This window comes from Cydia strobilella, chromosome 5 (genome assembly GCF_947568885.1).
Source record: "Cydia strobilella chromosome 5, ilCydStro3.1, whole genome shotgun sequence".
NCBI lineage: Eukaryota > Metazoa > Arthropoda > Insecta > Lepidoptera > Tortricidae > Cydia > Cydia strobilella.
In genome coordinates, this window is record NC_086045.1 from 16520595 (window position 1) to 16547678 (window position 27084).

At 36.5% G+C, this 27084-nt stretch overlaps 1 protein-coding gene and 1 non-coding gene across 2 annotated transcripts; one reads left to right on the top strand and one right to left on the bottom strand.

Moving 5' to 3' along the window:
• Positions 1-246: 246 nt before the first annotated feature.
• Positions 247-25825, bottom strand: LOC134741862 (proton channel OtopLc-like). Its single transcript, XM_063674754.1, has 15 exons — positions 25635-25825; positions 23625-23795; positions 15036-15108; positions 14364-14429; positions 13741-13894; positions 12289-12400; positions 11379-11528; positions 10349-10490; positions 9105-9301; positions 7461-7617; positions 6700-6840; positions 5629-5728; positions 4405-4560; positions 2496-2745; positions 247-588 (listed from the first exon to the last, which is right to left on the bottom strand). The coding sequence occupies exons 1-15, from the start codon at positions 25797-25799 to the stop codon at positions 268-270; spliced, it is 2355 nt and encodes a 784-aa protein (XP_063530824.1). The 5' UTR covers positions 25800-25825; the 3' UTR covers positions 247-267.
• Trnat-cgu (transfer RNA threonine (anticodon CGU)) lies at positions 1198-1269 on the top strand. Its single transcript has one exon. It is a non-coding gene; the product is annotated as a tRNA-Thr (tRNA).
• Positions 25826-27084: the final 1259 nt, after the last annotated feature.

Genomic DNA, 27084 nt, shown 5'->3' on the forward strand with positions numbered 1-27084 from the left:
CAGGTCATTTCCCTACGGCTTCAGAACCCATGTTAGAGTAATTATGATACGTGTGTAGATAAAGCAGTGTATGCAACTGTACATAATTAGGCCTTAAAACACTCGTGTGATTCTATTATGAAACTCGCTGGCGCTCGTTACATAAAACCACACTTCTGTTTTATAGCCTCTCATTATGTATCAGTTGCATAAACTACTATTTATGATAATATATCTAGATAATAAGAAAAAGTAAAAATCTTTTCTTATGAAAAAGAAGCATTGGTTCTAATGTGTTGAGCCCGGTTTGTAGGCGGAGTCCCACATGTCCACAAAGCAAACGCTCGAGTGGAACCGGTAGAACATGATGAGCGGCAGGCTGATGTGGCCGAGTATGGTCCAAGTGACCTTCCCGTAGTACGCGTACCGCTCGTCGAGGCTCTCCGGGCTCTTGTAGGAGAACGTGTTGAGGAGCCATATGCCCACGTTGGCGATGATGAGAAACATGAGCAGCTCGCGGCCCGGCTTGCTGCGCCGCAGCTTGCGGCTGTTGCTGCAGCGCCGCAGGCCGTCCACTAGTAGCGCCGTTTGTAACACCACTTGGATCATCTTTAAAAAATAAAAGTGTATAATTTTATTAAAATACAGTACATTATTACACAACACAACAATAAAACGTTACATAAAAATAAATTGGCTTAATTTTCTCTACAACTATTCAAAATTAAAGTATAATAAAACAATATTAATAAACGGCATTGCGATTACTGTGCGATCATCAGATTTATTATGGCAAAATTACTATTTCACTCACAAAAGATTATCTGTGATCGAGTGCTTTAAGCCATCCAGTCATCTAATCTATATTATTTTATGGATTTTGCGTCATACTCGTACTAAGTGAAAAAATGTTGTGTGTGAGTCAGCCATGGCAAAATTGATTATTTTAATATATTAGAATTAAATCATTAATTCATTATATGCAGTTGATGATAACCATAGTGCCCTTTTTACTTCTCGAATTATCTTGAAGAGGTCGTTGTATTGTATTAGATAAATAAATCGCTTGATTGATAATAATGTTAGACAGGTGTCCATGTATGTGTGTGTAGGTACATGTGTTTATTGTTCTTAATGCCAGTGATAACATATACTAATCTATGTTTAATGCTATGGCCGTCGGCGCCGATCGTCTTAATTTCGCAAACCGACCTCATCGCCTCTTTAGCTCAGTGGTAGAGCACTGGTCTCGTAAACTAGGGGTCGTGAGTTCAATCCTCACAGGAGGCACATTTAGTCACACTTGTTTTTATTTAAAAATATTTGTTAAGCTCATTGTTATTTTTTACCTGATAAATCGTAAATAAATAAACATTATTAAATATTTTACTTTAACCATTACTAGTATACCTTAGTATAGGGATGATGACACATATTTAATTTTATAACAAAAATCTAGTAAAATAGATGGCAAATAAGCAATTTATCACAATAATGTGGATATTAAAATAATATATGGAAATGAAAAAAAATACAGGATCTAGTTTCAAAATTTAAATTCAAAAGTTACGTTTTTTTTCAACTTCCAAAAAGGAATAAAGTATAATACCATTCGATTCCTTGCATTTTATTCAAAAAAAGATTGTATTGTAACTATACGCATAAACGCAATATTTCACCGACAAAATCGCAATCTTACTTATTTTCAATACGTTCAAGATGGGCTCTCAGTGACCTTGACGTCACGTTCACTTATCGTTTTGTTAGGAGCGAGCGTTTCGCGAGTGAATTACGACTGTCGGATTTTGACTATCATTTCTGACTTTTGTATTGCTTTAATCAAAGATAGATATAACTCCGTAATATATGGCTACAGTCTAAGGAAAAAACGTACCTCGAAAATCAAGAAAATTTGATTCTCGATCAGATGGCGCCACTACCTTTGGCCTACTCTCGGATAGATGGCGTTGACGGTTTCGTTTGTTATTTAACAATTTAACACATATCAGTGAAAGATCATGGGTCAAAATCATATAAAAATTATTTATGCAAATAAAAAAATCATTTAGCCATATATAAATACATTTTATCGTATTTTTACAAATCTTCATTTTTAGTTTTAAAGTGTGTCGATAGATGGTAGTGAATTTTCTGTGGTTACAATATTTACCACTGACAGTACCGCTCTATCCTATTATATCCTCTTTGCTTTAATCATAGCTTTAATGCAATGGGTCCCATATCCCAAAAACAAACCTGATCGATTGATACCATTGATAAAAATTTGTCATCAACCTTAGATTTCTTTTAGGCCATACTTTTTCTATTTCTTTGCGTCTTTAATTAGGTAAGTATTATATATATCAAGATAATTCTGATGAACTTCAACTTGGTAATGCTTATATTCTACCGAGTTTAATTACTATGAGATCAATTTGGATAACAAGTAAATATAGGTATTAAATAAAAATGATTATTTTTCAAGTTAAATGGAAGCTTGTAAAAATATAACTCACCATAAGTATCAAATCTACAGTTTTCACAACGTTAAGTAACGTGATCGTAGCCACTAAAGACAGTACTGTCTCCAAAAAGAAGGCGGGTATGCAGATAAAAAGTAAAATGTCGTCAAGAAGAGAAATGGGGTGTTCGTTGATATCCAACTTTCTCGTCTGGATGTAGGCAAATATGGCCGCGATGAACAATGCCGTGTGAACTCCCAGCTTGGTGGTGTCGTTCAGCAAGTATCCGATCTCCAAAAGTCCTCTGAAATATAAAACGCAAACACCTCAAGATATGTACAGTCATTTGCAGAGATAACTGACCCCCTGCACAGAAATTTGTTTGCAGGGGGTCAACTATCTCTGCAGCTGACTGTACTTACATATTAATAACGAAAAAAAGGTATACTTAACTTTCACAATTTTTACATGTTATTATTTACTAAAATAGTTGAGTATAGGTTTGAAAATTACCTCAAACGTTTCGAGCGCACCATTGCACTTGTGGTACCGGGGAAAACTAGTTTTTTTAGCATTAGAAAGAAAGGTAAGCAATCTTGATCAGTCTTTTCTCTGTTGACATCAATATCTTAACGGCATTAAATCTATTTATACGCTATTAAGTCCCGTTTTAGTAAATATATGTTACTGTAAAAGCCCGAAGAAAGGTAAAACCTAGGTTTTACCGATGCCGATCGGTAAAAGCCCGAAATGTTAAATAATATTAGTATACTTCGGGCTTTTACCGACACTGATTCGGTAAATCCTAGGTTTTACCACGTCGACCGGTAAATGTTGAATCATGCACTGGTTCTTGAGATTATTAGACGAAAATCTTGTGTCAGTGTAAGGACCGTATAGGTAGCTCCATTTAGTTTAGTTTAGAGTGATGCTTCATACTGTTTCGGCTATTTTACTCGTCGTGTAGGTTTAGGTCTCCCGGTTCTGCTGAAGGTGAGAGTGAACACTACTCACTGCAACTTCGAACTTAAATTCGAACGCTGTGAGCGAGTATGTAGAAGTCCTGGGAGCAGAGTAATGTACCTACAGTGTGTCACATCACATACCCTCTGTAGGCAATTATGCCCAGCTACAGGGATACAATTTTCCCGTAAATTCGGACCAATTGGGCATAATTGCCTACAGAGGGTATGTGATGTGACACACTGTAGGTACATTACTCTGCTCCCAGGACTTCTACATCCTCGCTCACGGCGTTCGAATTTGCAGTACAAACACAGGTGAGTAGAGTTCACTCTCACCTTCAGCAGAAGCGGCTTTTACAGTAACATATATACAACTTGACACTAAATATGTCTATAATATTGTCTTCGGTTACCGCGATAGTTCTGTTACTCATGAAATAAAACTATGAAAACTGATTATATCGCATATATTGAATTTATAATACATCCCGACGTTTCGAACCCTTTACAGCATTCGTGGTCAACGGGTGACAGGAAAAATTACAAAGTGCAAAAATACCCACATACTAAAATAATGAACAATCATAGACTATAAACTTTAAGGCTGGTTGTACATGCAAAATCGGTTCATAAGGCTAGTTATACACTACAATTATAATTTTTTTTGTAATTTTTCTTCAGTCACCCATTGACCACGAACGCTGTAAAGGGTTCGAAACGTCGGGATGTATTATAAATTCAATATACGCGATATAATCCGTTTTCATAGTTTTATTTCACTAAATATGTCTATCAAAATGTCTCTAGACGTCGTTTCGCCACTCGATGCGAAGATATCTGCGCACGATTACTAATATTTAAGATTATAGATTGAATCACAGAGAGTGCTCAAACCGCAGCACGTGAGTTCACTATTTATTGTCGCAAAAATCAAGTTAAAGTTTTCGATTTAGGCTACAAGATGGCATATTTGTGTTTTATATTAAAAAGAAACGAACTCGCCGCCGCTGCTGAAGACGAAACCGACGATGAGCATGCCCACTACGAAGACCATCAGCACCAGCCCTATGAACATTCCGCGGTTGGACGCGTGGCAGTCTGCATGGATCACAATGTTGCTTGTGAAGTCATTGTCTTCGTTTGCTGTCGGGATTCTGCAGAAAAAATTGCTAAATAAGTAAAACAAAACTTAAGGGTCTCCGGCAACCTCGGTTCTCCATACAAACGTAGTTCAGCTCTCATTTTAAATTGCTCTGAAACTTTGTACTTACAATAGGATAAGGTATATCTATGTCTGTAATAGTTTATGTAGCTTCAGATACCATAGTTAAAAAAATACAGCGAATTTAAGTCTTTCATACAAAACTTCTTATTGCTCTACTTCGTTTGTTTTATAAACTAGACCTAGATATACCTCATGTCATTGTATGTGCAATGTTTCATTATAATCCAACACGTAGTTTTAAAATGAGAGCGGAACTACGTTTGTATGGGAAGGTGCAATTCGGCCGAGCTTGCCGGGGACTCTTAAGCAATTACGCAATTAGCAGTTACAAACTAACACGTGCCATAATCTGCCGGTGTAGCTTATACTACGAGGGGTGCCTCTTAAGTTGTGTCGTTTGTAAAATCTAATAAAGACAATTTAAATCTCAACTACTATTGTTTTTCTAGGAACACACCGTGATATTTAATACAGTTTTGATCTTGTAAAAACGCAATTGTTTGCCGGGAGGTGTGTAAGTTTGCATTGTCATGGCCACCATGGCGCAGTATACCATGATGTGTTCGGTTGATTTTTCGGAATTCACTTATAGCTTCTAGTAAGCAAAGTGTGACTGATATACTGTCAGGGTTAACTGTTTTGTGCATTTTGTGATATTCTGCGACAAACGAGGTGACCATTTTTTTAAGTTCTTCTTGAGCGTATGACTTTTTTGGTCGGTTTCGGCTCGTTTTACATAGAACACTCAGACGGTGGGTTGTTTTTTGGAATCTGGATGTTAAGCATGAATTCAATTCATCACTACTGACAATGTCACAAACGAGTTTTGAATCTCCTCGATCGAATTGTAGAGTTTTGCGACACCATCTAAAATGCGAGCCGTTTTTTGGTCGTCTATATTAATTAATTTAGTAAGATACGTAAACAGTATGTGAAGTTTAAGACAAATTCGTCACTCGAATTGAACAGGTGGTGCTGTAGATGGTGATATACTTACTGGCAAACGGTGTTGTGGTCGCCCAAGCTAGAAGTGCCGTCTCCGCTGTCCTCATTGTCGCATTTACCGATACTACTCCAAATTATGTAGTATATGGCAACTGGAAAATTATGAAAACAAATCGCTGAGTTGATAATGTACCTACTTAATAGGTATACAAAAAAGTGAAAAAAACCGGTCAAGTGCTAGTCGGACTCGCGCACGAAGGGTGCCGTACCTACCATAACGCAAAAAAGGGCTAATAAATCACGTTTGTTGTATGGGAGCCCCACTTAAATATTTATTTTATTCTGTTTTTAGTATTTATTGTTATATTAAACATATTAATAACGGGTCACTCACGTTCGACATGTTTCACTCCGTTATTAATATGTTTAATAATTATGTCTGTGTCTCACGGAAGATTTGTTGTTATAGCGGCAACTGTCTAGCTATCACGGTTCATGAGATACAGCCTGGTGACAGACGGACAGACAGACAGAGAGACAGACAGACAGGAGTCTTAGTAATAGGGTCCCGTTTTTACCCCTTGGGCACGGAACCTTAAAAAGTGACTTGATTATGCTGGGAGAACTAGAAGAACACACAGTGTTTGACTTGGTTACAGATATAGTGCATAATCTATCTCATTACTTTTTGTACCTACTGAGACTGACTGAAATAGTATAACACGTTTGTGCGTTTCCGTGTAAAATACTATGGTAGAAGATATATGGAAGAAAACGTTTAATGTCGACAAAAACTTCAGTGTATGAATTTCATAACCTTTATGTTACATATATTATTAAATTGCTATCGTTTATTGAGTACAGATAAACTTGTTTAATTTTGCAGGGATTCAGCTTTTACTCGAAAGTAATCTTGAGTCCGTCTTGATTTTTAACACACTTTTATTAACTTCACTAATAAAATCTTGCAAATTATTAAATCTTTAATGTACTTCTAATAGCCGTATCATTTTGAAACATTGCAAGTATACATATAATATATATAAAATAACAGTTCCTACAATAGACAGTCTGGTACAAAGACAGTCGAAAATGTTTTTATGGTAGACGCTATTTTACATACCTATTAGGATATTGAACTCGACACTGAACGGGTAAAGGTACGGTGAGAAGCTCTCAATCACTCCCATGATAGCAGTGGATCCTAAGCACTGCTCGTTGTACAGGCCGCTCACGTCAAACAATCTGCTTTGCTGGCTCGAAGCTGAAAATGTTACATTGAGTGCTTAATTTATACTCGTAAATCGCTTTATGATTTCCTTCACTAATCTCTCGTTATGTCGGAATTTAAATGTGTGCAGTATTTAGGTATTGAACTCTAATTAATTTAAATAAGAATTCAATACCTACGGATAGTACGGATCCACGTTCCGCCGATATGAAAGGTTGATAAAATAAATAAATCTTAATTGAAATATTTTTGATTTAATTTCAATTCGCCAAAAAAAAAATTTTTTTTTTCAGACTTTATTTGTGTGATTCTTACTAATTATACATTATAGCATGTAAATGGGTGTAAAGTATATGTTTCTCAAAGAATCTAGTCCTTCGTGGAAAGTTGTTAAATATGCAGCATATCTCAGTACAAGCAAATGAATCGATATCGATACTCCTCAAAAACGGCTCAGTAATTTCGATGCTACTATGTATCACAAACATACTTATATAACTACATAGACTGGTTAAATCTTAACCATTTTTTATAACTTTGCCGTGTTCGAGGAAAAAAACTATAGATACGTTTTTTAGAGTGGTAATGTTTAAAAGTTTGACAATCTTTGCTTGATATTTTATAAACATATGGAAGCCTGCAGCCAAACTAACCTGAGGAATAATCAGTGGTGTTTTCATACGGCCCTCCAGGTCCATATTGTGAGTAGGCGTAGATAGTAAGTGACACTAATGTCTCCCGGACGATTGTGCCGATCCAGAAGCAAAGGCTGCTCCCAATTATGTGCATGAAGGCGTAGCTTGCCAAACCCTGACGACCAAAAAACTTTATAAAACATAGTACGTTTAGGCCGATAATCTAAGCAAAGACGAGTATGTCTTGCCTAAGTAACGAAGCTGAACTAATTAATGTTACCCCGCGGCGGGGTATCACTAAGTAACAAACTTTAAATATATCCATTCTGCACTTAGCGGTACCTTGATATCTTTAAATCTTAACAAAAAATCTATGCTTTTTAAATGCTGATAAACAAATCAAACAAAAATTGTAATATTGACTAGATTTTATTGTAGTTTTACATAAATATCAGGAAATATAATGTTTAGAGACGACTTGATGAATATTATTTAATTCAAATGTTTAATCTGTTTCTTTGGTTTCTAACGACTGATGAAATATAAATTATTTATTTTTACTTTCTAATACATAATTTTAAATTAGTCTCCATCGGCTCAGGGCCATGAGGTCAATTCGAACGTACACTGACAACAGAAGTATATCTGAATGATGTAATTTAGTAATCGTGCATTTCGCTCGTACATACTTATCCGTACATTTATTGCCGCGAGGGAGACGCACGATAACTAAATTACATCATTCAGATCTGATGTCAGTTTACGTTCGAATTGGCCTTCATAATAAAAAAAATAAAACCTACTTCCTACTTATAGATCAATACTTATTATAAGCATTGGTCTAACCTAGATTATGCAAGGTTGGATTACGAGGAGAAAGTGCCTGGAAGGTTACAAAGTTACCACGTCCTGTCTGGTATCAATTAAACAGATCGTGAAATTTTAGTTTATATTGCTTATAAATAGTTATAGTTAAATCATATCATGTCAAGTCTCTGTATTACATATCTTCTACTAAAACAAGAAGACTGGGGTTTCTACTAAAACAAGAAGACTGCCAAATGTACACCAAATCGCGTTCCTTCTATATTCAGCGCTATCTATTGAACGGAGTTTGATTCAATAATTTTGATTCAATAGAGTTGTAAACGCCGAACAAAGTGGATGGTGCTGGCCTGCTTTAAATAACTCAAGTTTCGTTTATTAGATAGCGCTGCGGTACCCGAAACCCGAAATCAGAGAGGCCTAAGCGTTGAACAAAATGGATGGAACCGAGACCTGCTACGTTAATGATGCCATCTGGCAATAGCCAGAATATTGGAGGAACGCATTGAACGCACACATTGTTGGTCTTCTTCTTTTATTCGTCTATATGCAAACGAACGAAACGAACGAACGAGACGTGAATGAAATGATAATCTATCATTGTGTGAGAGTTATATATCCTATGATATAATTTCATACATATAAGGGCATCTGCTAGCTGGCGCGGTTGCATGGAGCGGGAGGGTGAGCAGGTAACGGGTTAGCGAAGAATAGTATGAGCAACGCTAACTGGCGCGGACGCGTGCGATGGATTTTACTTACAATGGCACCCGCGTGCGTGCGCCCGCTCCATGCACCCGCGCCAGCGAGCGGACGCCCTAAGATATAAATAAATACCTTATTTCTTAAAATTTTGACGTTTGAGTACTTAAACACAAAGAAAAGCTGCAGGAAACAGTAGATGGGGCTGAAGATGTCCAGCGCGATCTGCGAGTAGTTGACGCACTTGTCGTTGTCAACGTTCTCGTCCATTATGTAAGCCGCCTGGTTGACGATCAGCAGCACAGAGTGGACTAAGTGGCCCATAGCGAAACCTTAAGGAAAATAAGTTATTTCTTATAATATTAGGTAAGGGAAAGGCCACATCGGTGCTTAACCCCTCGCTTCCCACTAAAGGGGCCCACTAACTATCAGTCCGCTGGACGATATTGGCCTGTCAGTTACAACAAAACTTTGACAGTTCCGAACTGCCAGGCCGATATCGTCCGGCGGACTGATAGCCAGTGGGCCCCTTAACTCTCGAATCGACAACTACACATAAGGAAAATCCAGTGCATGACTGATGATGTTCGGAGAAGAGATGTTACTGCAATCGCGTTTTTGCATTAGGTTTACAGATTTTTTCTGAAAGAAGTAAAGTGTAAACAAGGATTACAAGGTGGGCTCGAATAAGACGAATAACTTTAACTATGGAATCCTGGCTTATTAAATGTAAAATATTAGTATTTCATCAATCAAGGATTAATAAAAATAACGAACTCATCCTAATTAATCCAAACTTATCTACTGCTCGCTGTTAGTTGACAGTTGTTATTACAACAGAAAAAGCTAGTGAACAAAATTTTATTATTTTTAACCGATTTCAAAACAGGAGGAAGTTATCAATTCGGATGTTTGTTACCTGAGAACTCCGTCATTTGTCAAAAAGGAATAAAATAAAATATTGAATATAATATATCAGTTTTATATGCTCTTGCAACAGATATGTTTGAAGTCGGAGTCAGTGTTTTATTTGTTAGACAAAAAAATAACTAAATTAAATATTATGCAAAATTAGATATATTATACTATAAAATTGTCTTAATACCGTCAGTAATACTATAATCAAAGCCTTTCGGGTAGGTAATTGGCGCACACCTTGTATGAATGTTAAGTTTGTTGGTACTTGTTTAGAAATTGCATAGAAACTTGTTTGCAGAGGGTCAGTTATCTCTGCAGCTTACTGTACTTGCAACTCAACTCGTCACACGCTATAATAATATGCATAGTTTTGACATCTTCACTCGTTGTGAAACTTGTGGACCCATACTCTTATTTTATAAATGTATTTAACGTAAATTGTTTTGAGTTTTTCTTCTTACCAGCAGCGCCAAGTTTAAGATAGAAACTGCCGGAATGTCGGCCTTGACTGAAGCAATAAGCATGTTTTAAGGGAATGAGTAGTGGCGGCGGTTTGAATGCTTCGGAGCCGGGCGAACCCGGCGTACTTGGGCCAAATTCTTCCTGAAAATAATTTTCATTAATACCTATACTTACTCTTTTGCACACCTAAGTAAATGCGTAGGTTAAATTAAAACAAAGAATTATGTAGGGCATTTTCACTTAAAAGTGTACCATTTTGATGATGGATTTTTTTTCGAAAATCCATCAACTTTTGGGTTATTTCTACTCAGAATCACGAGAACTATAAATTTAAAAAGAAAAAATAAGACCCAAAAAAAGAATTTCAGCTTTGTAACGCATTTTCACATACGTTTTGTATGGACCGTTACAAAACTGACACCCAAAATTTGTTTGAAAAACTGGGGACACTTTTTTTCGTCTCATTCGCGTCTAGTACTCGTAATTCTGAGTCTAAATAACCCAAAAGTTGACGGATTTTCGAGAAAAGGTAAATGGTACCATTTTTTCTAAAAACCCAAAGACAATGTAGCATTTTTAGGGTTCCGTACCCAAAGGGTAAAAACGGGACCCTATTACTAAGACTCCGCTGTCCGTCTGTCCGTCTGTCTGTCACCAGGCTGTATCTCATGAACCGTGATAGCTAGATAGTTGAAATTTTCACAGATGATGTATTTCTGTTGCCGCTATAACAACAAATACTAAAAAGTACGGAACCCTCGGGGCGCGAGTCCGGCTCGCACTTGGCCGGTTTTTTAATAAATAAAGGATGCGTAGTACGAATAATGTCTCGCCTGTTCCTATCTCTATCGTGCGCGCATAATTATATTGCTGTCCCCATTGCAGTGTCATTGACCGCCGCCATCATTAACAGGCAGGTCCATGTACGAAATTTCTCGTGGTAAGCGTCCTTTCTTTATATGCGGATGTTCAAATTCATGAGGAAAACCAATAGTAGTGAAGTGAAACAATCATATTATTGTCACTTACCTCTTGTTTCCTAAAATACTCCAAAATCTTTTGCTCATGCAGACCTTTAGTTTTTTGATTTTGCAAGGCAATTTTCTTGTATCGGCCTATATCGATGAACAAATATACGTGGTAAATGAATCCTATGCAGGTCAGCGTCAGTGTGTAATACTAAAAAAAACAATGTGTACTAAAAATATTTCGTAGTAATAGTTTAACTTATTTAAAAACTAAATTAAGACCCTCTTCCCATGGCTTTGTCACCCTTTGGGATGAATTAAAAAAAACAATCTTTCTTTTCTGTGTGTTAATAAAGTTAGTTTACGGTGGTGTAAAGTACTAGTGATAATTCTATAAATACCTAGAACATACTCGTATTACTTTAACTAAGCAATAATGCTTGAAAATGACATTTTCGTCAATATATAAACTAAAAAATGCAAGACTATTCCAATACTATGACAAATATGGAATATGGCTGGCGCGTTATTTTTTTTACGCACGATTCCAATGCGCGCGCAAGGCAAAGGCGCGAACGAAATCGACAAACGGCCAATTAAAAAAATGTAAAAAAGCTAATATTTTCGTATTTCTAACCGACGGATGGAGATCAAAGCGATAAAGTGTTATGTTTATTCATTAATGTAATAAATCAGTAATGTAATTTAATCTATAAACTATGTTTGGTGAGATAAAACCTCTTTGAACTAACATTTGAAACCTAATAGTTGGCTAAAAAAAATATATTACTCGACCAAATTAAGAAGGCTTCGTTTCTATGCATATTATTAGCAATACCTTCTTAACTCAGTCGGATAATCTAATGAAAAAGCACACGTGTTTAATATATAGGATTATGATATTAATATATAGGATTATGAGCAAAAAAACGTCGTTTTTAGCAAGTGTGTTGAAAAAGCAGTTAACTTACCGTGGACAGATTATTTACCAAATCGACGAATGGCTCCACTAAGTACACAATCAACCCAAAAGTTACTAATAATATGGCGTAAATTGAGCTTAAAATGATATTCATATATTCACTGAAAAAAAAAAAAACAATATTTTAGACACATTAAAAAAATAAAAAAAAAACTAAAACGATTATCGAAGGTTCAGTGGTTACAATGGCAAAAACCTGTTGAGCACCGTTATGTCCGTATGACCTACGTAGGTAGGTATGTCACAGCCATTCTTACTTAAAAAGTGTATGTTAATATAAATTTGAACTGGAGGTGTGTTTTATAAGCGGTTACTCAGTTTTGTACCTAAATTCCTAAAAATAATTTCACTCAATAGGTACTTGTAGCAAAATGTAAAAAAGAATATCTGGGCTAATATGAACGTAAATCATTTGATAAAACTTATAAAATAACTTAAGAAACATTTACTAAACCATAATTTTTAGAAATAATCGCTCCAAAAGTCACTTTTGAACCAGGCATACAAAGAATATGATAAAGATTACTTTTCAAAAAGCTTCTTATTAAAAAGACTAAGTAGGTACATGTTACTATAGTATGTTGCTTTTTTCGTATCGTATGACGGTACAGAGCCCTCTATTTGCGTGGTCCGGCACCACAAACCAACCCCTAGGCCAGGGGTTCCCAAAATTGACCCACCTAACAAAAATGTTTGGGCCCAACTCTTGGCCGCCTTAAAAAGGGGGTATAAAATGTCCTCATAGAAGTTTTTACTACCTAGGGTTATAATAAAAAAACCGGCCAAGTGCGAGTCGGACTCGCGTTCCAAGGGTTCCGTACATTACACAATTTAAACAATGTATTTTTGAATGTCTTTAAAAAACCCGTAGGGGTCGGATCAAAAACTAAGTAATTGAGTCCGACTCACGCTTGACTGCACACTTCTAATAGGTTTTCCGGTGATCTATAAGTAAAGATCTATTTTGTGTATTTATTTCAAAATTTTTGAACCAGTAGTTTCGGGAATAAAGGGGGGGGGAATGGTCATTTTTTGCCTATTTTCTTGAATAACTTCTAAACTATTTACTTTAAAATTATAAAAAAATATATTTAAGATTCTCACAATGAGCTCTTTCATTTGATATGTAACACGATATAGTTTGACAAACTTTATTTTTTAATTTTCTCATTTACCCCCCAAAAGTGGCCCCCTAGTTTAAAATTAACATGTTTACGTTACATGTCCATCTTTGGGTCACAAACTTACATATGTGTACCAAATTTCAACTTAATTGGTCCAGTAGTTTCGGAGAAAATAGGCTGTGACAGACGGACAGACAGACAGACGGACAGACAGACAGTTCCGTTCCGTTTTTTCCTTTTGAGGTACGGAACCCTAAAAATGTAATCAAAAGAGCTGTAAATATAACATAGTTATCTAAGTAATATATCGGACTGACTTCGTAAGCCGCCTGTTATCTTCGGGCCTGGTCGGCGGCGGCGCGTGCGTCTCCACGGAGCGGATGGACTGCGCATCCATGGTGACGACGGAGCGCTTGCGCGGCGTCGCGCCGCCACGCATGTCGTTTGCGGGCGCGTATAGCCGGTAGCTGTCTGAAATATATGCTCGTAGTGATGCCAACGGTTTACTTACTTAGTTAACTAAGTTATCTAACCCTGGAACCCGCAAATGGCCTTTGGCCAGATGGAGATCTAAACTTTGCGCCCAGATTTTTCGAATTTGCCATATTTTCCTACGGACACATTGGTTTACTACAGACTACATTTGAGGCATAAGATAAGTTTCTCAACTTTATGGTTAGTTATCATACTACGAATAAAATTCTGATAACGATAGATCATATATTTTTAGTATGTTGTTTTTAATGAGGCTTTTAAAAATATTAAGAAAAAGACAATTATTGGTAAACATTACGCATTAAATTATTTGAGATCATAACTTTCTACTAAAATATGAGGCCGTGATCGCTACGCTGCGATAGGTTAATATAATAATGATTTAATAATGTAATAATTTTATTTATTTATTTTTTATTTTATTATCAAGTCTACTGTTACTTACTTAGTGACTTCACGTCGCCATTGCTTTTGTAAGTGCCGTTATACGGAAGTGGACTGTTTCGATCACCTGAAAAAAGTTTCCGTTAAAAATTATTATTAATGCATAGGTACCATTATTACCGTCTCACCTAACATACTATATAACACCCCTTACATCTCAAGTATTGGACTAGTCACAATCACAACCAATTAAGAGTTACTTTACTGGTAAATATCTACCAAGATTTTTACCATTTTTACATAGTTAGTATCAAATTATTGAATTGCCATCTGGATAACATATACTGGTTCCATGTCGACATGACAATCAAACAGCGACGGAATATGTACAGTCAGCAGCAGAAGTTGCTAAGCGGGTGAAATGTTCAAAATGATCTTGACGCGACTTTATTGTTGAGAGTATAAGAGCGTGTCTAGGTAATTGTGAACACCTCGCCCGCATAGCAACTTCTGCTGGTAACTGTACACGGTGTTTTATAAAAAGCCTAAGGCTCACTTGCACCATTCCACTAACCCGGGGTTAACCGGTTAAACCTGGAGTTCCCATGGTTACCAGTACTATTTGACACTGGGTTAAGGGTTTAATCGCTTAACCCCGGGTTAGTGGGCCTGCAAGTGGACCTGAGTGGCTCAGTGTTCAATATTATGTGACGTAGATACGGGGAGAACTTACCAACTGGCGTATTGGTGCCGGAGTCGTCATTCCTTCCCGGAAATATGACTTTTGGGGGTTTCTCAATTGATTCCTGTAACACATAAATAATGAAGAACATTACTTATTTTATATACTTACTTCTAATTTTATCTACCTACTGTAAAAACTGTCATTCCCCGGGACTCAATCTGCTATCTTCATACCAAATTGATCTTAGTCTCCGAGGGTTAATCGTGGAGAGGTAACAGACAAACAGCGTTGCAAGATTAGTAGGGATTTATACAGGCCACGCATGCCTTTGCCTAGCAGTGGGACACTTTATAGGAATACTAATAGTACAAACATGAACTAACTATCAAAGTAATTAATATGGCTCAGCGACCCAAAGAGGGGTCTTGGCCTCCGAAACGAGAGCAATCCACTTTTCCCGATCCTGCGCCGTTTCATGCCAATTATCGGCTTGAAGCTGTGGCAGATCCGCTTATACACTGTCTCCCCAGCGGTATCTGGGCCGACCCACCGGGCGGCCACCAGTCGGTCTTCCCAAGCCGTGGCGTAGCGTGAACTAATCTAGCCGTGGGCGAAATCGCATCAGCGAGGCCCTTTTCTTTCACTGAGTGCGAAGGGGCCTCGCGCGAGGCCTCTTGGGGCGCGAGGCCGTGGGCAACGGCCCACTTCGCCACCATCGCCACTGTTCCCAAGTACGCCCTTTTGGCAGCCCGATCCTCTCCCATTCTTAATAGGTGACTGAACCAGCGAAGTTCGTGGGATTTCGTTTTGCCGATGATATTGGGCCCAACATGAGCATTGCTTAAAATCTATGACAGTATTTTATCTCCAAAAATTGCCTCATTACTCCTAAGAAAAAAGTGGAATATTTCGTATGGTTTCTGATTTTCCCTCACTGCTTTTAATTTAATACCCCCTTATTCATAAACGTCTACTAAAGTTGACAAGCCGCTAATAGTCGTTTGTCGCTTTCCGACGTATTGGTATGATGGAAAGGGACAGACGATTATTAGCGGCTTGTCAACTTTAGTAGACGTTTATGAATAAGGGGGTAAGTATTTAATAAGATTTAACTAAATCATGTCAAAAAACTAAATATATAGGTAAATGCTCATATACGGTTAACGGTATGGTGGGTTAACGTGTAAGGCAATAATGTCATGTATAAAAATTTCATCATATGTACTAATATTACAAAAGTACCCAATAATTAAGAATCGTTATGTTTATTTCTTTATAATTATATGTAGCTTGCATTGCTAGAAGCAGCGTAGCCCTTAACAAGTGTTTAATGGGCATTTTCTTTATATAAATAATAAAATATGAGAATTATCAAACAATTCATTTATTGAATTTTATCACATTTATGTGACATGGAAGTGAAGTATTGTATAATCCAATATCAGCAAGTGAGCAACATATTGAAATAAAACGTACACGGTTCTTTGTGTCGAAATCCAAATTACATACAATTTCATACATGCGCGGAGCGACTAAAAAGTGCATAGGCGCGAACGTCGAAAGCCGTGCCGTGCAAAATCGGATTAATAACTTCATTAGCCGCTTGTTTCTCTCGATCGACACTACCTGTATTTCACTATATAATCCCATTACGGTATTCCACCGTGGAATTTCCACGTTTTCCAGAAACGAAATTGTGATGGTAGTTTCCAATAGGTATGTACCTAGTAAGTACTTATAGATTTTTTTAAACAGTAGTTATTGAAGATTTTTTATCCATACTATGCGAAAGTCTGTCTGTCTGTCTGTCTTTCTGTCTGTGTGTTCCCTCTTCACGCTTAAACCGCTTAACCGATTTAGATGAAATTTGGCATAGAGATAGGTTGAGTCCCTGAGAAGGACATAGGATAGTTTTTATCCCGAAAATCATCCCTGAAGAAAGTAAAAAGTGGGGTGGAATTGAGATAATTAACGAAGTGCCTGCTAATTTGTGTGCATAATATGCACAAATTTAGACTGCTAAGAGAATTTTTCCAGGCGCTATTCTTACTCTAGCTGCGGTTACTAAGTCCACGCAGACGAAGTTGCGGGCAAAAGCTAGTGTTTTATATTCCGGTATCTGGCTTACACATCTGAGTACAAAATTTTAATTATAATATCGGTTTAAAAAAATGTGAGTAAAGGGTAAGTGTTATGTACTGACATAACTACTTAATTAAGCAATGTTGTAATTTGGCATACTCATGAAAGACTGGTCAAAAATCGATATTTGCCTTGATGAGTACCTAGTTAATTACTGGAGAAAAACTAGAAAAAAACAAGTATAATTATTCGGCGATAAAAACCTATTTCTTTAATAAGTTTAATAACAAATTGTAAACACAAGAAATACTAATCCATACTATATTACTATGTTAGTATTATTACTATATTACTTTACTATATATTACTATCCATACTATCTGTATCTATATCTATCCATACTAATATTTAAATGCGAAAGTCTGTCTGTCTGTGTGTTACCTCTTCACGCTTAAACCGCTGAACGGATTTAGTTTAAATTTGGCATGGATATAGTTTGAGTCCCAGGGAAGGACATAGGATAGTTTTTATGTCGGAAGTCATCCTTAAAGAAGGTGAAAAGGGGAAAATAGGAGGAAATAACAAAATTTATGAATTGCCTGTTAATTGGTGTAAGCAATTAAGCATATTATGCTCAAAATTATTGCCATTAGATTATATCCAGGGGCGCTACACTTACTCTAACTGCTGGAACTAATTCCATGCAGACGAAGTCGCGGGCAAAAGCTAGTAATATTATGTTATATATTGTATGTATTATGAATGTTTACCGTTTGTATTTGTGACTAATTAGCCATACCTTTAAGGGTGAAAAAGGGATGAGATGGGGGGTGGAAGTTGGAAGTAGAAGTAAAGTAAAGATACAAAATAAATAAACAAAAGAAAATATTTTCTTAAAAAAAGGATTATAACATTTATAACCTTTCGTTAAAAATAAAAAATGTTCGCATTTTAAACTAATTAGTCATCCCTTTTGGGGGTGAAAAGAAGGGTGTAATAAAAAGCAAATTTGTTTAAAAATTAAGGGACCCAAATTACTAATTCCACGAAGACGAAGTCGCGGACAAAAGCTAGTTGTACTATAAAAAAACCGAACAAGTGCGCGTCGGACTCGCCCACCAAGGGTTCCGTACAAATATTTTATTTTTATTTTATAAATTTATAGTTTTGAGATTTTTCCATGTACTTGTGTTATACGATATTATTAGCCCAATTTCATAGTTCTAGGTCTATGGAAAGTACCCTAATAATTTAGATTCACTTGAGTGTCGAAATATACGTTTTTTGCGGCAAAAACGGCCGTCCCTTTTTTTTTTACGTCAACTTAGAAGTTTGATATTTTCACAGCTTCTAGGGACTATAGACCTGAGTATATGGTTTCAATTTCAATTCGATACATCCACGCGTTCCTGAGATAAAGGGTCTTGACAGACAGACGGACGGACGGACGGACAATAAAGTGATCCTATAAGGGTTCCGTTTTTTCCGTTTGAGGTACAGACCCCTAAAAAATATTTTTCCAATTATTTCGGGTAGGAATTCAACAGACGTAGAAAGGGCCATTACTAGGAACTAGCGACACAGGTCCGTCAATAATACTGATAATAAAATTTTTGCTTCAACCTCATAAATGCATAAGTGCAGTATTATACGAGAGGAAATTACGATCTGGACTGGATAACGCTTTTTTAGGGTTCCGTACCCAAGGGGTAAAAGCGGGACCCTATTACTAAGACTCCACTGTCCGTCTGTCTGTCCGTCTGTCCGTCTGTCTGTCTGTCTGTCTGTCTGGCTGTCACCAGGCTGTATCTCATGAACGTGATAGCTAGACAGTAGATTTTTTTACAGATGATTGTATTTCTGTTGCCCCTATAACAACAAATACCTACTAAATCCAGAATAAAATAAATATCCCATACAACAAACGTGATTTTTTGCCGTTTTTTGCGTAATGGTACGGAACCCTTCGTGCGCGAATCGGACTCGCACTTAGCCGGTTTTTTTTTCTTCAATAAAAGTTTCGTGGAATTTAATCATACAATAGAAAGAAACTACATTAAACATTGTTATTGGCTCCAATAATTAGTTGTTTGTGTCAATGTCGTGTCAATACTGTTAATAAATATGATTTATGTTTTTCACTAGACGAACTTCGCTGCATCGGGGCTCGTACAACCAAAATGGTATATTGAAATGTTTCCATTATATGACGTGGTGAGTTATAAGGGAATACAAAATAAAGAGATTGAAATTTCATTAGCCGAGGCGTTGGGGCGGCACGGTGTCCGCAGTGGGTATTTACAGCGAGGTAAGGGGGTCGACGTAGGGCGAGGGTGGCTTGCAGGCGGCTGGACTCAAAAGGTTCACAGTTGGTTGCGCTGGAGTTGACCCGCCTTGCAAACACGGCCCGCTCGCCGCTCACCGCTCACCGCTCGTTCATATGGAACTGTACCTTTTCACATTCCCTTTTATATTACATTTTTGCTAATAATACTTAATGAACTTCATTAAATTAATGTACATGTTTGAAAATGATACTGTAATGCACTACCGGACTGGATAAAAAATATACCAAGAAAAATCATAATATTTGTAGTAAGTTACTTTTTCTATTAAATAATAAAATAAAATAAATTGTACTTTAATTATTTTTATCTTATTTCCAATAGTTTGATATCACTTATTCAAAGAGGTATTAAACATTGAGCAGGTAGTGTCCACACTATGTTTTATGCGGAAATTATTAGGAACAACACATTGCTTCCATAAATACATGCATTCGATGTTAAACTCTCGACATAGTTTATATAATAAAATATGTTTTAAAAACATGGTATTAAAAAAATATAACAGTATTATACTGAATTTTAATTGCGCTAATTGTTTTATTTTGATCAATGATCATGTGTGATTAAGAGCCCATCAAAGTGCTCACTAGCGCCACTGCAATATAATTGTGATTATTTAAACATATTTAAAAAAGGGGGCCTCTACGTACTGTATTTTGTATTTAAGTACCTTGAATACATTATAATAGTTTTTACGTTGCTGGATCCGTCAATCTATGCGTCCGAAGTTAAAACGGCGGTTTTTGTTTTGAGTTCATAGATCGACAAATCCAGCAACATAAAAACTACATAGTTTGATGTATTCAAAAGGTACTTAAATACAATATACAGTACGTAGCGGCCTCCTTTTTTAGGGTTCCGTACCCAAAGGATTAAAGCTATGCCCCCCAAACGTTCGACTTTTTTCGATTATTGTAAAAATTAGGAGCGAAAAACTAGTGAATGAACACCGCAAAACCCAGTGAATGGACATTATTTAGATCTTTTTAATCAGCATTAAAAACATTTTTTAATACAAAAACCGTTTCTAGCTGTATTTTAGTAGGTATACAACAAGCTGCCAGTCTCTATCACAGAAGCGTTAACGCTTAGTTCCTTTAAAGCAAGGATAAAAAACCGGCTAATCAAGCAAAGCTTTTATAGTTTTAAATAATTTATAGATTATAAAGAATAATAGACATCGACATAATTTATTGGTAATAAGGTATTACAGGTCGGAATTTCCAACTTATTTCTATACATCTTACATCTTTTATTTATATCACTTTGATATCAATTCGTAATATTGAATTGATATCAAAGTGATATAAATAAAAGATGTAAGATGTATAGAAATAAGTTGGAAATTCTGACCTGTAATACCTTATTACCAATAAATTATGTCGATGTCTATGTCTATAGCGAAAGCGTTCATATCTTTTTATCCCCTCCATATTGATTTTAAAGACTAATAATAAAATGATGATTATTCACCAAAAACACAGACACCTGTTAAATATCAATAAGAAAAAGAGAATCAATCTTTTAAACAAGAAACAACGTGCATATTTTGATGAAAAAGGTCAGGCTCAGCAAATAATGCATAAAATAATAAACTTGTCATTGCATTGTTCTTGGTTACATTGTTCATAAGTACATAGAATTAGTACAAATCTAATAAATGAACAAGCCGAATTTTGTATTGTTCATATATAGGCATGAAACATCCAGTAAATGGACTATATAAATTTGGTATCACAAAAACCAAGCTCAATACCATTTCATTTACATATAATTTTTTTAAAATAATAATAATTTAATCTAGACGACAGCAGTAAATGAACACACCGTTCATTTACTGGTTTCAGAGCATTTGATAAGCCAGTAATGGAACTACAAAAAAATAAAGGCTTGATCGCATAATACGCCAACAAAGTGTACATTTATAGAAGGTTTAACCCTTAATCTAACCAAAGAACTAAACGTTGTACAGGTTAACATTAAATAAGCACTTCATGTTGTTCCAAACGTATAGTCTGCATCTTCTCAAATGATTTTTTCGCCAAAGACCCTAATCTGTAAAACAAAAGCCTTTGTTCCTTTTATGTGTGCGCGTGGCCATTGTTGGTGAGCGCATGCCACTCGCTGATACACAATGGTCACGCGTTCACCAACAATGGGCACGCGCACGCCTAAAAGGAACAAAGGCTTTTGTATAACAGATTAGGGTCTTTGGCGAAAAAATCTTGCAAACTATACACTGTTCTTATGTGGAATTTAATTTTTCCATACAAAAGTAAAGTTCAAAGCCAGAAACACGTAAACTTCAAACGCCAGTCACATTCAAACTGGTCGAAAATAAATTTGTCACGCGTTGCCATTGCATAGGAATTAGAGTTTTTAATAAGAAAAAAATACGACAAGTGGTAGAAATTGCTATATTTCTTATTTTGTACAAAAAACGTGATTTTGTTTATTCACTGGGAGGTGTTCATTCACTGGAGGATTTACCCTACCTACTAAATGTATTTATCAGTGAATGACAACACGTCATTCATATATAATTCGGTCGTTATCTGTGATGAATGCTCGGATAATTTGTCATTAATGACATTAATTATGTTTTCCTCGTTGAATAGTCTATTAATTTAATATTGCTATTCAATAACATGATTCTGCTTTACGTTAAATGATGTAATCAGTCTTCAAACACAATATAGTGAAACCTGGATAAGTGGGACATCACGGGGCGTGCAAATATGTCTCACTTAAAGAGGTATTCGACTTACCCAGCCTTGGGTCTCAGTTAGCGAGTTATAAATAAATTCAGCGAAGTCTTAGTAATAGGGTCCCTTTTTTACCCATTGGGTACGGAACTCTAAAAAGTAAACTAATCCATTGAGGTATTAATAAATAGGTAGGTTTATTTTTTAAATTTAGAATGATTCAAAGGATAAATTTTGTCACATTAAATTTGATACACACTTCATTGCTTCTTACCACTTTTATAAATGGTAATATTTTTTTATTGTTTTTCGTCTTACGTATGAAGACTTTAGCTTACGTTTCGGAAGTTTTAACTACTAAATAAAACTTGAAGACGTTTAGACACAATCTCCCAAGACTATTTAGATTAGCTACCCAAAATTTTTGTTCCCCAATGGCTTTTGTTCCATTCGCGTTTTTCCCCATTTTGCTTTTTAACCAGGAGTGCGTTAATTTTTTCAGTAGCTAATTTAATCACACGCGTATGTCCCAGTCGTTTTTTACCCCAAAGAGTAATGTTTTCACGATAGTCACACTAAGTCGATAGATAGGTAGGTTAGGTTCGTTAGGTAGCTACAGATGCCCGAAGGGCGAACCGCCCAGAAATAGGAGCCCCGCGTAGCGGGGCTCCGTCGGCTCAGGGTAAGAAGGGCTTGTTCTCGGAAATATTACTCTTTGGGGAAAAAAGCGACTGGGACATACGTGTGTGATTATATTAACTACTCAAAAAATTTACGCATGGTTAAAAAGCAGAATGGGGAAAAACGCGAATGGAACAAAAGCTATTAGGGAACCAAAAATTTTGGGTAAGTCATTGGAACCACCAGGCTTGTCACGGTCAGACGGTAAAAGACCCGACGGGCTCACCTTAGTTCCCTGGCGGAGGGGGCGGTGTCTTTTATGGGATGCAACATGTGTTAGCACATTTGCTGCGTCCCTTCTAAGACACACGGTAAAAGCGGCAGGTTCAGCGGCAGAAATTGCCGCCAAAAATAAGCATGCCAAATACTTCGGCTTACAGGGGGCGTACGATTTTTTGCCCGTTGCTGTCAAAACAGCCGGACCATGGTGCAGCGAGGCGTCGTCCGAATTGTTCAAAGAACTGGGTCGGCGGCTGAGAGAGAGGGGGAGCGATCCCCGATGTGGGTCTTGGCTTGTCCAACAAGTCTCCATCGCCATACAGCACGGCAACGCTGCGAGTGTGATGGGGACTTTTGGACCAGGCATACCACAGAACGGGTCTTAGGTTAGTTAAATAGTTTTAAGTTTGTGTTTTTTTTTCCGTAATAATATGTATAGTAATTTGTAAGAGGTTGTTTGAGACGATTTTTGTTATTATTAATGATAATTATAGATTTAGAATAGTATTGTAATGTAATTATGATGACAGAATGATATATATATATTTTAGGAAGTTTATGTGTTTATGTGACTTATATATTATGATGATGCCGTTACTCACATTCCTCTCGATGTTAGCTGCGTAGTTGACGCTGCGCTGCGGGCGGCGGCGCGCTGCGCGGGCGGCGCTGGCCGTCAGGAAATTCCCCGATACCGGGCCCGGCTGGGACATAGTTCGCCGCCGCGCGGAGGTTTCTTCCCCCGAAGACCCATTTATTGATGTGTTTACAACCTCAAAAAAAGAATTGTAGGGTAATTAACACTGGTTCTTTCTTTCTTATCAATCTACACCAGGGTTGGCATTCGATTTGACGCGGTGTTGACGCTTTTAAAACTTGGCTTGGCACTGACTTCAAACGTTTAAGTTGCTAGCGCATATAAAACGTGATAATATTTTATCCTTTTGGAAGTCGGTTTTACTTTCTTTAAAGATTAATTTTATTTATCCATTTTTAGTTTTAAGCTTTTTTTATGAGTGATGCATCATTCTGTAAGACATGCCACTAAATATATTTGCGCTTCGGGTACATATCAATGTTCAAGGTCCGGATCTGAAGCTATCGAGATTTGAGGAGTTGGACCTCATGGAACCCATCATCAGATCTAGATCTTAATACAAATGTTCTTTCAGAACTTACTTGCTTAACAAACATAACGAAGAGGACAAATCGCCAAAGTGAAATATGCATTGTTAAAGAGTCCCGTTCTTGTAAATACTAAAATCGCTATATGTATAATATGCCTATAAGATTTGAGGAGTTCCCTAGATTCCTTACGTATCCCCTTATCGGAACTGGACCTTGACAAAAACGGGACCAACTTGGGACTACACTACATTCAAACAAAAAAATAATTTTCCAAATCGGAGAAATGACGGAGTTCTGAGGTAAAATACATCAAAAAATGGTCGAATTGATAACCTCCTCCTTTTATGAAGTCGGTTAAAAATAAAGCATAATATATATTTCAACCAAAACTGTTTATTTTATAAAAAGAAAAAGGATACGGATTTCAGTGTTTAAAAATCACATTCTCTAAATGTCGAACTTTGCCATGTACACCCAGCGTCAAATATCTACTCTGTACAGCGATTAATAATACTCTGTAACAGTCAAAGTGGCAATAGTTCGGTACACCATACTAAATATACGGTGTACCGAACTATTTGACTACTTTGGTTGCTACAAAGTATTTGACGCTGAGTGTACGCATTCGTCTAACCTTTTCCGCATATACACGGTGTTTCCTGTAACAGGAGCAATAAATAAAACTGGAGGCTGTAGGCCTTAAACTGACCAACATTTGTTCAGCAACTTTTTAAAATTATGAAGTTTTTAGATTATACCTTTTTCAGACTAATTAAATATTATTTTCAATGTACGCTGCCATCTGTGTGTTTGACGTTGCTTGTCACCCTTTAATTAAACATAACAAATTTTGCAATACATTGCGTCTTAGAATAAACTTTAAAGTGTAATGAAAATCAAAACACGTTATTTTTTAAAGTTGCTGAACAAATGTTGGTTAGTTTGAGGACTACAGCCTTCAGTTTAATTTAATGCTCCTGTTACAGAAAACACCCGGTATATTCCGAAATTAATGCCAAACTTATGGCTTGCGGTCCAAAATGAAAAGCCTTTGGTACGATACGCCTTAATAGCATAGTATGCACGCTGCTCTGCTGGCCAGCGATCCATTGTTACTAAATAATCAATTCGATCAGTCACGAAATAAAACAACCCCGCGTCTCCCTCGCACTTCGCGTTAGAAAATTAGAATTTGAAATCGGAAATCTGCCTAAGTAGGGTAAGTAGGGTCATTGCGCTAGTTTTCGTCCACTTGACGAAATTTGAATATGAACCTACATTGCTGCACAAATTTGGAGTTATGCCTAAACAATATGTATATATCTACAAAAAAAAATATATTTCGCAAGTAGCCAATTAAATATGAAATGTTATTTGCTAATCCTAATCCGTCAAGTTGACGAAAACTAGAGCATGGACGGAAACTAGCGCAATGACCCTATATGTAATAACTTGTACATACACGAATAAAAATATATACACACCCCCGGATCTTTGTCAGCTTCCACTTCATAATCAGGTTCATCTTCTGGTTCCTCATAATGCTGCAAAGAAGTCTCCGAATGAAACTTCTTGTCTCCCATTCGCTTCCTATTCACTATTTCCTCTAAAAGGTCTTTTCTAATATTGCCTGTGCCCGTATCAGTCATGTTTGATCACTTTAAAATTATTGAAATCACTTCGCGTTTAAAAAAATAATATCTCTTCTTTGCCTATTACTTACGCACGGACGATTATAGACTACCTTCCTTAGATTGCGAATGAATTAATAAAAATATTCCGATTGTTATCTGTTATCAATCCGAAACGTAGCAATCTACCGATGGTTTAATTGTTATGAGGTTCATTGAATCGTTTCCTTGTCTGATTGTTTCCTTTTGTAAATTGCGTTCTTAGACTGTATACGCTAACTAACGCACGGTGAGTCCCCGGCAAGCTCGGCCGAATTCCACCTTCCCATACAAACGGAGTTTCGTTCTCATTTTAAAACTACCTGCTAGACTGTAATGTAACTTTGCATATTCAATTACATGAGATGACATAAGAGATATATCTATATATTAGGTCTGTAATTAGTTCCATTTTATAAAACAAACGAAATAGAGCAAAAACAAGTCTTGTATGAATAACTTAAATTAGCTCTATTTTTTTAACATGGTATCTGAAGCTACATAAACTAATTACAGACCTAGATATACCTTATCTTCATACCTGGGATAACTCTGGGCACTTATACTAAAGTGAGGTAGATAAATATTTTATCGATAATTAAATATATCGATGTTACTGTCAACATCTAGATGTTATTCAACATAAATAAATATTATTATTTTGTCTGGATTTTAAAATAAATACACTTAACAAATTAAAACGTGGATTATTTTTTTATTTTAAAATTGATTTCACAGTGTGATTATTTTGATGAAAATTAAAGCCTGACCAGGAATATATGATCATTGTCAAGAGGGCGCTATTATTCTCATCTATATGGCAACAGTTAAGTACAGTCTGAACAATGTAGATTGGCAACTCGTTTGTCTTACATCTACTTTTATTCACCGTAATAAAAATCAGAACCCATTTATTTGGTGTCTACACTTTTTATATTGTCGGTACTTCTTTTTTGCCGTATAAAATTCATGTATTTTCTTACGTATCACACATAGGCCAAAATCGTCTAATTGCATCTTCTTTTTTATTTTTGGTTTGCACAAAACCTCAGGAAGTACAACCTACTCTCGTAATCCGCGTAATCGATGCCTCCGATTTACCTAGATATTTATATAAATTTACATATATGTATTTAATTTAGTCGTAACATACCAGGCGGTCTAGCATAAGTTGCGTTCTCGCGCGCGAGTCCATACTTGAAGTCGCGCTAGATGTATGGAGTCGCGCGCGAGAACGCAACTTATGCTAGACCGCCTGATGGTG

Coding starts and splice junctions, on each gene's coding strand:
- LOC134741862 (XM_063674754.1), bottom strand. CDS start 25,799: ATGACTGATACGGGCACAGGCAATATTAGAAAAGACCTTTTAGAGGAA. Junction 13,895..14,363: donor TGGCGACGTGAAGTCACTAA/GTAAGTAACAGT, acceptor CATATATTTCAG/ACAGCTACCGGCTATACGCG. Junction 12,401..13,740: donor GATAACAGGCGGCTTACGAA/GTCAGTCCGATA, acceptor TTTTTTTTTCAG/TGAATATATGAATATCATTT.